The sequence below is a fragment of the Aspergillus thermomutatus genome (genome assembly GCF_002237265.1).
Source record: "Aspergillus thermomutatus strain HMR AF 39 chromosome Unknown NODE_154, whole genome shotgun sequence".
NCBI lineage: Eukaryota > Fungi > Ascomycota > Eurotiomycetes > Eurotiales > Aspergillaceae > Aspergillus > Aspergillus thermomutatus.
Genome location: NW_020798203.1, coordinates 39,130 through 51,315, shown reverse-complemented (window position 1 = coordinate 51,315; position 12,186 = coordinate 39,130). Strand labels below are relative to the sequence as shown.

At 50.3% G+C, this 12,186-nt stretch overlaps 4 protein-coding genes across 4 annotated transcripts; 2 read left to right on the top strand and 2 right to left on the bottom strand.

Annotated features, from left to right (window-relative positions):
- Positions 1-715: 715 nt before the first annotated feature.
- CDV56_105579 (sugar porter family MFS transporter) lies at positions 716-3,637 on the top strand (the record flags this gene model as incomplete). The annotated part of the gene is made up of 9 exons (XM_026759198.1): positions 716-776; positions 915-1,031; positions 1,100-1,379; positions 1,432-1,752; positions 1,832-2,191; positions 2,246-2,406; positions 2,473-2,613; positions 2,982-3,237; positions 3,298-3,637. The coding sequence occupies 9 exons, from the start codon at positions 716-718 to the stop codon at positions 3,635-3,637; spliced, it is 2,037 nt and encodes a 678-aa protein (XP_026612825.1).
- Positions 3,638-4,788: 1,151 nt separating this feature from the next.
- Positions 4,789-7,015, top strand: CDV56_105320 (putative C6 transcription factor; the record flags this gene model as incomplete). The annotated part of the gene is made up of 5 exons (XM_026758939.1): positions 4,789-4,871; positions 5,060-5,787; positions 5,837-6,260; positions 6,310-6,601; positions 6,656-7,015. 5 exons carry the CDS (start codon positions 4,789-4,791, stop codon positions 7,013-7,015), a joined length of 1,887 nt encoding a protein of 628 aa, XP_026612824.1.
- Positions 7,016-7,170: 155 nt separating this feature from the next.
- On the bottom strand, positions 7,171-7,713 carry CDV56_105260 (putative RING finger domain protein; the record flags this gene model as incomplete). Its single annotated transcript, XM_026758879.1, has 3 exons — positions 7,171-7,354; positions 7,441-7,620; positions 7,703-7,713. 3 exons carry the CDS (start codon positions 7,711-7,713, stop codon positions 7,171-7,173), a joined length of 375 nt encoding a protein of 124 aa, XP_026612823.1.
- Positions 7,714-9,120: 1,407 nt separating this feature from the next.
- optC (small oligopeptide transporter, OPT family) lies at positions 9,121-11,239 on the bottom strand (the record flags this gene model as incomplete). The annotated part of the gene is made up of 6 exons (XM_026758605.1): positions 9,121-9,453; positions 9,503-9,688; positions 9,741-9,872; positions 9,928-10,266; positions 10,314-10,555; positions 10,603-11,239. 6 exons carry the CDS (start codon positions 11,237-11,239, stop codon positions 9,121-9,123), a joined length of 1,869 nt encoding a protein of 622 aa, XP_026612822.1.
- Between the last annotated feature and the right edge of the window lie 947 nt (positions 11,240-12,186).

The following is a 12,186-nucleotide window of genomic DNA, read 5'->3' as shown; positions in this document are numbered from 1 at the left end:
ATATCGGCTTGATCAGCCGCTGAGCGAATCTCTCAGCTTTCTCCGTAGGAAGTACGGAATTCAATCACCTGGACCCGCCATTGTGCAAGTAGAATCTAACTCAAACCTAGGCCATGCCACCGGAATCGAGAGTCAGAGCTCCCAAAAGTGAAAATGGCACCCGCCAGCCTTGAAAACATGTGGTTGCTTGGCTTATTCCACGATAACTGAACGGAGAAATCCCCTTGATATACCTGGCTTGGGTGTGCTTGTTCGATCAATAGGAATACGAGAGGATAAATGCCAGATGTTAGTCTCACTTTTATTTATTGCACCAATCACGCCACTTCATTTTTCCCTGCCGAAGGGATGCCAGATCAGCAAACGAATGCCTCGAGTGGACTGTCCGGCTGAATTGTCGGTTGCTGAGAGTCTTAGCTTGGATCTTTAACCCGCAATCCCCGGATTTGGAGGTCCTTCTCTCCGCTTGCCCTTCGCTGTGAGCCTGCGAGACGGTCCATTGCCCTCAAGTTGGCATGGCTCGCTTCGATGGCCTCGCCACTTTCTTGGTGCCAGCGACACAAGCCTTTTCACTATTTGACGGCTCCTCGCGAATGGGTGAACCTAAGTTTTATATAGAGATGGCTTGTTCCCCCGCCGGCCAGCTGATTTCGCTCCCCATGCGCGCTCCGCTTCTTGCTGGTATTTAGTATTGCTATCTTTGAGTGTAGCGAAAATGGGCAGACTTTTCACCATCAGTCTGGCTGCTTTTGCAGCTACTGGGTCGTTTCTCTTTGGTACGTTCAGGAATGATACTCTTCAACCTCTTTTGGCTTGAATTCTGAGGTTTGGGACGCTTTTGTCCCTCTTCAGTTGCTAAAACACATTTCCACAGTCGCTCTATTCGATTTTCTCGCTAAACTGCTTGTTAACAGGATACGATTCCGGTGTGATGACCGATGTTATTGCGAGTCCTAACTTCCTTGCCTTCTTCAATACCACCAAAACATCCGCCATTATCGGTGCCATTAACAGTACATTCAATGGAGGCGGTAGGTCTTCCCTCCCATCCTTCCTGCAGCGATTCCGCCGCTCACCCACTGACGAATGACTGCGACAGCCGCCATTGGGGCCCTTCAGGGAGGTCTGACGATGGATCGGTTCGGGCGTAAATTCACCATCCAGATGGGTGCTCTTATCTGTCTCGTCGGTGCTATTCTTCAGGCTTCGGCACGAAACCTGGCCATGATTCTGGTCGGCCGTATCCTGGCAGGCTGGGCCGTCGGTCTCATGTCCATGTCCGTGCCCGTCTACCAGGCCGAGTGTGCCCACCCTCGCTCTCGTGGTTTGATTGTTGGACTGGCGCAACAGATGATTGGTGTCGGTTTTATCGTCAGCACGTACGTAACTGTTGTTCCAGTTGGGATGTCCAGGGTTGCTGACAATCGGTAGATGGGTCGGTTACGGATCACTCCACGCAAAAGACTCGAGCTCGTTCCAATGGCGATTCCCCTTGGCATTTCAGGCCGTGCCTGCTCTGCTTCTCGTTGTCGGCATGTTCTTCATGCCAGAGTCCCCTCGATACTTGGTCGAGTCCGAGAAGTATGACGAGGCACTGAGGATTTTGAAGAAATTGCACTACGACGGTACCAATGACGACTGGATTCAGAACGAATACACCGAGATCAGGACGACCATTGATGCCGAGAAGGCTGTTACTGCTCCTGGCTGGCTCATCATGTTCCAAGTTCCTCAATGGCGGACCAGATTACTGTACGTCCTCCCCTCGGCCGCCACCTGGCCGGCAACAACCCACCCTGATATAATCCTAGTCGCTAACCACATCATATAGTCATGGTGTCGCCGTGCAGGTCTTTACTCAATTTACTGGTGTCAACGTGATCGGCTACTATCAAACGATTATGTATGAGGCGCTTGGTATCACCGGGAACAGAGCCACCCTGGTCGCCGGTATTTACAACTGCGTCGGTCCTCTCGCGAACTTGGTCTTCATTGTCTTCATCCTCGACAGAGTAGGACGACGCAAGCCGATGATGTTTGGTGCTATCGGGATTTCCATTGCCTTGATCTGTGAAGCAGCATTGAACTCGCAGAATGAGGATGGTAGCCGCCATGGCTACAGTATAGGTGGTGTTGCATTCCTCTTCTGCGTGACGATCATCTTTTCCCTGTCCTTTGGCCCTTGCAGTTGGTAAGTGCTCTGGTCACTCTGCTTTCAACGACGTTAGCTGATTTTGCGATCAAGGGTCTACATGTCCGAGGTCATGCCTATGCAGATTCGCGGTAAAGGAAACGCCTTTGCGACAGGTGTCGGTAACTGGACCGTAGCTACTCTCTGGGCCCAAGTCTCTCCCATTGCTCTGGGTAAGATTGGATGGAAGTTCTACTTCGTCTTTGTAGCATGGAGTAAGTTTCCTCTATCCAGAACAAAAGTGTTATCTTCTTGAAAGGGGACTAACTGTAATTCTCTAGACCTTTGTGTTACCCTGCCGGTCATCTACTTCTTCTTCAAGGAGACCAAGCAGAAGTCCCTGGAAGAGATTGATTTACTCTTCGGCGGCCGCGCCCTGGGCACTCTGCCCGAGGATGTGGCCGAGAAGGCCGAGGAAACCGGTATCTCGGTGACAAACGTGGAGCACCATGTTTGAGGGTTGCGATGGAAGTATTAGATGAACGCGTCATGCCGTCTATACCCTTCTGTATGAACGAATCAATGCATACACATTACCACAAGCCTTATGCTTATTTTGATCAACGACATGCATAGTCATGAGAATTCTTCTGAGTTGATTCCTGTCTATCCTCCATAGTCATGTACACGACCAACAGGTGAACGGAGCCAAGATCTACATTGAGCCGGGTGATGCTGACACCAGTGCCTACAAAAAATAAGCCGCAATATCACCAAGACATTCCCCTCACTAATGACCCTGCTCCACAGCCTCTCCACCTGTCCAGTCACCACTGAACAAATCATCCAGCTACACGCACCGCCGACCCCTCCCCCACAGGCCCAGAATCCACCCTCTCCAAATGCCCCACAATCATCCCCAGATACTCCCCCGCCCGCGGCGTCAAATCCTCAATCCCAGGGACCTTAGCCCTATCGTCCCAGAGCCGCAACATGACCATCTCATCGCGCAGCGGATCGGCCTCAAACGCCGCCAGCTCCGCCCCCGAAAACGGACCCCCCTGGAACTCAAGCGACCTCTTCGACGCAGACGAGAGCGAAGCGTAGTACGCGCTATCCACAGCCGTGAGATACCTGCGAGCGCACACAGACCCGTTAGTTTAAAGTTTCCTACCATTGCTCCCGTCCATCGCCATTGACTACTACTGCACACACGTACCGCTTCGCCGGGACATGGCTCCGGACCAATCTACAGACATTCTCGCTGAAGCCCAGGGCGCGGAGGTACTCCGCGCCGAGGGTCTCGTGGCCGATGCGGCCGATGGACTGGGTGGAGTTGTTCGGTTGCATGCGGATCTGGATCTCGCGCGTTTAGTCGAGGGGGATGATTTGGCCGATGTCGTGGAGGAGCGCGGCGAGGATGAGTTCGTCGGTGGCTCCTTTGCGGTGGAAGGTCAGGTTGGGCTGGGCTGCGGATTAGGGATACGTGGTGGGTTGGAGTACTGACCTGCCTTCTTTGCTTGGTGGGCGGCTTGGAGAGAGTGTTCGAGCTGGCTGATGGATTCGCCGATGTAATCGCCTTGGCCGTGCGTTTCAAGGCAGTTGATGAGGTTCTCTGCTTTTTGGAGGGGCGTCGATTGGGTCATTTTGTGGTCTGGAGTGTAGGACATTAGGTTGATCGATGTACTCCGTAGAGTGTGATGCGCATGAACTTGGGTATATTGGCGGGTAGAAAAGTTGGCCCGCCACAAACCTGGGATGCAGCTGCTTTTATGTTTGACCTCGCGCTGCCCACGTGTGATTTGTTCCGTCTAGGCTAATCTTTCTTGCTGGCCCGGTTTAGACTGCGTACGTTCATCGAATGCTACTCAAGCGTGTCACCGGCTTTGGTGATGTATCTGTGCCGTTGGTTCCTAATGGGCTATCCTCAATTATGCTTAATCGGGCTATCTAGCTACTATTGAGGACCATATGTCCCATTTTTACTACCATGACTATACAACAACCGCTCCACGACCGTCGACAGTCAGCATCGGCGAACCAAATGCATAACGCGCCCGACCCTCCTCATAAGACTCGCCTTCTTTGCGCATGTGCGTAGCGGGCCATAGCTTCTTGCGATCTTCGTAGTACTGGTCATGAAGATCACCTTCAGCTTTACGGTTGAAGAAACTTGAGGTCCGGTTGTCCCTTGTGCTCGATGAGTATGACATATCAAAGCAGATTGGTTGACATAGAAACGAGCTCGTAGTAAATTCTCCATTGGTAAAGCTTCGAGGATAACTGATCAACGAGTTAATCCTCGCTGGTGATTGCTGTCGGATGAAGTTTTTCATTAAGTCCCTCTCTACGGAGTACGGACTGTTGTTGGAGCTCTATAAGTTAGACAGCGCTAACCGCTTTGGGCTAGACAGGCTAAGGATCACTTTTTGCTGTGTTTCAGAAGTCTCGCCCATATTCTACAAGCATGACCATGTTTCACACTCACCATAATCCCTTCAGATGCATATGACAATCAAGTATTCAAACATAGTGATAAACTTCAAAATTTTGTGATGATTTCATGGGGGACCAGGCCTTCTTGACGGGAAATACTTTCAAGCAGCCGAGAATGGTCGAAACCACAGGACAAACCCGATCTTCGGCAGTCCGTCGCAATGGAACGCTACAGTCCTGCGAACCCTGTCGCAAAGCGAAATTACGCTGTGATCATGGGAGACCAGTGTGTGGCCGATGCACGGTGAAGAACATCACTAGCCGATGCTTCTATCATCCTGCGCCAATGACAAAGCGAACAGTCGCCGGTCGAGCCAGCCCCATTGAAGCATCGAGGAGATTGACGAGTCAGCCAAGTTCAAAGTCAGAACCCTTTCATGTGATCCCGGCTGGCAATGATGGGCATTCATGGTAGAGACTGACTGTCTGTAGTGCCTCAAGTCCTGGCTCAAATCGTGAACACAGTCGATTCCGTACCACTCTGGAGCCGCCATCGGCCCTTCCTGGATATCTTGGGTCGACCAGCTATTCAGCTGTTCTTGCCGAGCATCGCAGTGACATTCCTTTTGAAGTAGACAACAGCTCGGCGGCTGCAGTATCCACTCGCTCTGTTGATTCGGATCGATTGCAAATGGGCTCGGAGATGCTCAAATTGCTCTACGATCTTCCGGTCTGCGATATCATGATTCGCAAGTACCATGCTCGGACGGTGATTACCATTGTGCCAAAGATCGTTATCTATTCGATCATTGAGTCCATCCGAAGGATATTTGACAGTTTAGACGCAAATGACTTTGAATCTCAGTTTCAAGAATTGGTCAACCAGATTTTTCAAAATACTTCTCGCCCGCTGACCGTTCAAGGTTCGATGACCGTGGAGCAGTACTTATCTTCATTTACTGGGAGGAACACCCGATGGGAAGCACTGGGGAATATCTTTGCGATTACCGGAATAGCTTTGATGTCTACACCTGACAGCGATCCTGATTTCACTCAAGCAGCGCCTGATAGCGAGGCCAAAGATCGACTTCGCGCTCAGATCGTTGAGGCCAGTGGCATCTGCCTCGGTTTCTGCGATCAGGCATCGTCGGTCAACGAACTCCTGGGCTTCTACCAGTATAACGATGTCATGTTAAGGACACAGCAATATGGAGACTCCAGTATGACTACCCGCTGCGAACAGTTGATGGTTTGTTGATCGTCATGTAGGTTATCAAGCTTGGCGTCGACTGGGTGATTTGTCTGCCACGATTTACGCTGCCGGTCTCCATCAAGAGAGCGCTCAGACCGATGACTGCCCATGGTTTCTGCGTCAATGGAGAAGAGTTTGCTTTGCTTCAGCATTCTACGCGGACAAGTCGCTAGCTACGTTTGTGGGCCGGCCGCCCCTCATCAATTACCGATACTGCACGTTGACTCCTCCCATGGATATCAGCCATGAAATACTACTTGCGGGCGGGAGCACTCTGACGCAAGCAATATCCGACCTGGACAAGGCGGGATGGCATGTTTATGGGACCACCCACCCCGTTACACTAATTCGCCTTCGATTCCTGCTCGCCATCTTCCGAGAAGAGGCGCTTGAACTAGCGCTCGGCACTGGTGACCAGGAGGATCTCGTGCAGAAATCAAAGTAAGACACCCGAAGCCAAACTATCGACCACTACTGAGATGTTCCGTAGTCGCCTAGTTGAGAAAGCGCGGAATACGTGGGACAAGGCTCCTGCTTATCTGCGCTACGATATTCGTGCGGACGTGGAGGAGAATGATATTTATTGTTCGTCATTTGCGTTACTCCATACCTATCTTGACTACTTGTACACCGTCTTTCTGGTTCAGAGGACGCTTGTCAAACGCACAAACACCGGCCAAGAGGCACTTTTCGAAACATCCAGACAGGTACTGTCGAACATTATCAGGATCAATGCGGAGAGAGATTCGCAGATGGACATGAGCCGACATTACTCCTGGATTGTAGGAACACCCTATGCGACTTGTTCGTGGCTTCAAAAGACTGACACGGTACAGATTCTCTACTACGGTCTCCCCAGCGCCAGCGTATTGACTCTCGAGCTCCTCCGACAGAGCCAGGAAGTCGGACCCCATACCATCGTTTTACCGCGGGCCGAACTTATCCGGAACCTGAGCGTCTTTCTCTCGTGCCTGTCCTGGGTAGCGCGCCCGGGCCATGGGAATTACCAGACATGCAAGGAGGTTGAGAGGAAACTGTCGCATATCCTCGATCAGATTCTCGACCCGCAGCCTGTGCAAGCCGAAGTCTTCAACGATGCGACCTCGGGGCTGTACAATGTCTTGGAGTGGTATAATCCCAACACCTGGGATTTCAACTTCGAGTATCTACCATCGAGAGATGGGTTTCCCGTCTGATCGGTGTTAGTTCATTTGTGAGGTATCGCATTCATCGTAACATCATCAGGCAAAGTCGTAAGTCTTTGGTAAGCATTACACGTCCAGCGCAGGTTCGGTGCAGCAACAAAAAGTAAGAATCCACAATGGCCGACCGTCAAAACACCCGGACTCCGTCATACCATCCATACAAAGTCGTTACTGGGCCGCGACTCCTGAACATAATATGCGCGATGGCAGAGCGGACAGTTGAAATGGTCCTGCAGATACCACTTATCCAGACACTCCTTGTGAAAGACGTGTAAGCATTTGAGTTCTCGGATTTCCTGAGAGCGTAGGACGGATTCAAGGCAGACGACGCTGATGAAGATGAGTGTTAGCTGGTGATGAGCTTCGTGATCGCTTCAGCTGCATGCGATCACTCTCCTGCTGGAAAGTCCACGTACCAGATAAACTGCCCATCAGCCCCTTCGGATGGCAGAAGAGGACCTTTCAATTTGGACCACCATTCTTCAAGCGTTCGTATCGGCGAGACGGCATCCAATTTGCGCAGCTTGTCGCTGGGGTCTTTTCTGTTTTTCTTGAAGGTGGGCGTCCGCTCGCGGCGGTTGACGAAGATGGTCAATCTATCAAGTTATCAATTACTGTCCATAGCTACCCTTTACTTTCACAGCCCAGCTCTGTAGACAGTGATTGGAAAGGACTCACAGCAGACACATGATGATCAATGAGACGACTCCCAATCCTATACCAAGCACGATGACCATGTGATGATTTTTACTGCTCATGTCTCCGTCGCTTGATGATAGCCCCATGTTCCGTTCCAGACTCGTCGATGGCCGCTTGTGTACCGTAGAAACGGAGTACAGTCGTAAACCCTGGCGACGATGATGGACGGATTGAGAATGCGACCGACCGCGGCTCGGGACAAGACAAAAGATACGGAATGAAAAATGAAATCAGAGAGGAAAGAAAAAAAAAAAAAAAAAAAAAAGATCAGACTCAAAGCTGGTATTTAATCATGCCGCACTTGCGCCGGAGCAAGGTCTTTATTGTCGTCTTCTGATCGCCGTCAGTCAACTCACTCATGGCGGGGTTCGCTCCAGCCTTTAAAGTTGGCGTGCAGCTTTATCAGACCATTTACAGTAATTTGCATGATCAACGCACACGAGCCATCTGATCCTTTCTCAATTCTTGACAAAGTACAGAATTGTGGCGGCGATCGCAAAAAGGCAAATCTGCAAGGTGAGATGAGACAACAAAAGTATGTTTATTGCTGGCGCTGGCGGGGATGTCCTCTTGTACTCCCTAACTCGATTACTTACCAGTTATCTTAGGTTGAAGGTAGTAGGTATGGACTACGGAGTATCCTACGCCTAAACTGCAACCAGAATTCCGCATTCCAGCTTGGGCCCAGAGCACAGCCATTCAGCCACGGCTTCAAAGACGAGTCCCTGTAGACATGCCACGGGTGGAGGGGCGAGCTGACTGGCCCTGGGAAACTCTGGCGTTGTCTAGCTCGAGCTCAGCTTCAGATTTAGCTTCCTTGGCGGTTGGACAAGGGATCTGGGTTTTGGGTCTTGTGAACATTGACATTAGCCATTGACCATTCACCCACTATCTATTCCCACTAATCTGAGTAAGGCAGTGATGAGAGGATTGTTGGCTGGTGATAGTCAGATATTCAATGCTGCTAGTTGTTGCTCAATTTACTCCTGGAGTTCGTTCTACCTCCCATAACATAGTTTGCAGCTACTGCATGCAAGTACAGTGTAGCTAGAAAGATCATGCCATGTCATACCACTGTTGTTCTGGGGTGGACTGACTTATTTCCTTTGTCATGTAATCAGAGAATCAACGCAGTTATCATCTATCTAGTCTTGAGTATGACGTGTTCCATAGCCTGCAGCCCTGCACAACGCCTATTGATTTATCCTATCCTGACGATAATTTACCCCAGGTGAAGTGGGGGATGTTTGGGCTCTCCACCTCCACACACGCTGATATCATACCTATTTTGACAGGGGCAGCAAAAGTACTTAGCGGCGTAGATTATTACCAGAGAGATGATTTCTGCAAAAGTGCTCTAATCAACATTGAGACTAGCTGACCACTCTTCACTTGCCTCAATTCCAAGTCTGCGGTCCAAAGGTTCGACCGCGCTCCACCGTTCGCAACGGCACACCCATCCCATCGGCGGTTTGTGCGGTGATTTCGTTCCCAAACCACTTCAGCTGAACACCGGGGTACGCCAAGCAGAAGAAGATGAGAAAGTTGCCGACTGCCAGAGCCGCATCGAGTCCAGCTGACAGGATATAATTGTACTTCATCCACCATCGTCGGTACCTGCGCTTGAGATGGCCGTTGAAATAAAGCCCCACAATTCCCCAGGCCATGTAGTTTGCCGCGGTGGCTGGCGGTATCGATGCGGTGGATGCGAAGATTGCGGGCAGGTGGATCTAGGTTGAAAGTCAGCACCTCAAATGACATTGTATGCGGTGCAGATACCTTTCTCAGCGTTGCTCTGGGGAAGCGTCTGTCTAGAAGGTAGAGGATGATCGGGGACACGGCACCGATGAGGAAGAACCACAGCATGGATCGGTACATCGAGCCCTCCGAGAAGAGTCTTTTCGGGCCGATGAGGCCCCAAAAGGTGGCATTTGTGGCATAGCCTGCAGCAAGTGGGCAAAGGAACTGCCATGTCTCAGTTTAACGGTTCCAGACCTCAGGGTTCTTCCGAACTTACGTTGTTGCTTGCTTCGGGCGTACAGATGTCTTCCACGTTGCCCATCGCCCAGACATTGACTGCGGTCTGGGTCAGCCAAGAAACGATGATGCCGGTGCACTGCGCCGCGAACGTGACGCGAGGAGGGATTTTCTGAATCCGTTAGAGGACACATTGTTCTTTCCTGCTTGCAAGAAGAAAGGCTCACCATGTAGTGGGCAAGCTTCATGACCGAGATATAGCCGAGCCCTTGAGCAGATGAAACCAGAGTAAAGATCTTGAAAACCACATTGTTCATCATCTTGCCTGGCCAGATGTACCCAGCTATGAGTGCCGATATCACAGCAGTCGATAGCTTGATGTTGCAGTACGCCATCATGATACCTGTTGGCAACAAGAGTACTACGTGAAGCACTATAGCCAGGATCAGACCATACCAGGGAAGTCCAGTATCATAGACATAGAGAAAAGCGATGCTGATGCTGAATATGGCTAGAAAGGTACAGCCATACCACCACGTCGGAACTTGTCTATACTTCTTCATCAACTGCTTTTTGTCAGTGGCTATTCCTCATCGGGGATTGTGGTGCTTACCCGCGCGTGAATGTCTGGCTTCTCTTCAGCAGACGACTTTCCAATGCTGGCAAGCAGACCAAACCAAATCTCACGGTGGTGGTAGAGGGCGGTATGGACTATGATTGAAGCCACAGCGGCAAATCCCAATCCATATGAAAGAACAGACGTTGTTGATAGGAACACTGGGGAATATTCATGGTAGGCAGTTTGATTCAGTGAGTAATCTGGGTTCATCACTCGACTCGTGTTGTATGGTTTGCCTGGAATGTGTTAGAAGACTTCTGAGACCTATCAAGAATGACTCTACCTGTATTATCAAAAGACTTTGACGAAGAAAACGGCATGTACATTCCTTGCCAGACATTGCTCCAGTGTAACGCAGGAGACACGATCCAAAGGAAAAAGATACTGCCACAGAACACGTTTGTCAACGCCCATGTGGGCACAAGGAGAGGTGATCCTAGATAGCCAGTAATCTGATTCCAGTCCAAGGTCATGGGGAGAAGATCCATTCCCGACATGGCTCCAAAGACCTGGTTGACAGTGACATTGTTGGGAACAATCCAAGTTATCCAGGCAAATGTTGTGAGCCCTGTGAATAAGAACCCGGGAAGGAACTGATATAGTGCCCCGCATAGGATAACCACAGCAAACAGCTTCATGCGACTTATTTTCCATCCATTAGCTTCCTCGTTCTGTTCGTTCCGTTGGTGCATCGTATACAGCATGGAGCAAGTCGGGAGCACCCCCGGCCAGACGCAGGCTGCTGGCTCAACGAGGAATTTGTGGAACAATCCTGCGATGCCAAAGCTCAAAGCCTGCGTCGTGAGAAGAAACAGGAACCTGTATCCGAGGGAAATCGGAATGTGAAGGAACTTCTCAAAGGCGACATAGACATCCGTTGCGAGAGACCCGTTGTCAAAGGCGGTTACCAAGGACGCCATTATGGCCACAATACAGTGCTCCTTTTGATTGAAGCGTCCTGGGTTGAGTGTAAATGTCCAACCCAGTATTTTCCAAGTTCTTTCTGGCAAAACAGCTTCCATCAACCTTCCGCAGGGGAATGTCACTAGGATGGCTAGGTATGCGGATAGGAATACTACAATCCGAGTTAGTCATCCTACTACTAATAGTTTAAACCAGGACACTCACGTGGTGGAGAATGGAGTTGAAAGAACTGGTTCAACGCTGTAAGGATCACAGTCCCAACTATCCCCAGGGACCAGGCGCGAATGGTATTGACTGGGATATCCTCATCATCTGCAGGAACACTCGCTCGTACCTCTGGAGACACACTTCTCAGGTCAGTACTGCTTGCAAATGACTCCGAAGATGGATTTCAATAAAGGGAAAGACAGGGCATACACATCATCATCAGTATCATCAACTATTTCAAGCCGTGTCTCCTGCGTATAGATCTGTGGCTTAGGTGCTTCAATTCTTTCATCATTTGTTGCTTCTCTCGATGACTGACAGATACTGATATCCACTGACCCCTTCTTAGACTCCATAGTTGAAGCTGAGGTAATATTCAGTTGCCGACGATGTTCTTGAATGTCGGTTTCAACCAAGTACTGTCGAGACGACGAAACAATCCTTCAAGTGGAGAGATCATCGCAAGAGGAGTTGACTGGGTTTGATGGCTTAGGAGAGGACATGATAAATTGGCGAAGATCAAGAGGAGCATTCACTAATTTGAGGTGAATATCCAGCCATGAGCTGACGCCAAAGGTGATGAACGACTGAGGCCAGGCCTTAGCCCGATGCCTGGGTAACCCCACAAAAGAGCTGGTTGGTCAGCCTTTGTTCAAGCAAGGAAGACCCGGTGAGCAAGATAATCCTTGTTTCCATCAGTTAATCACAGAGGGTATTCAGCTTAGAGTTTGTGGAT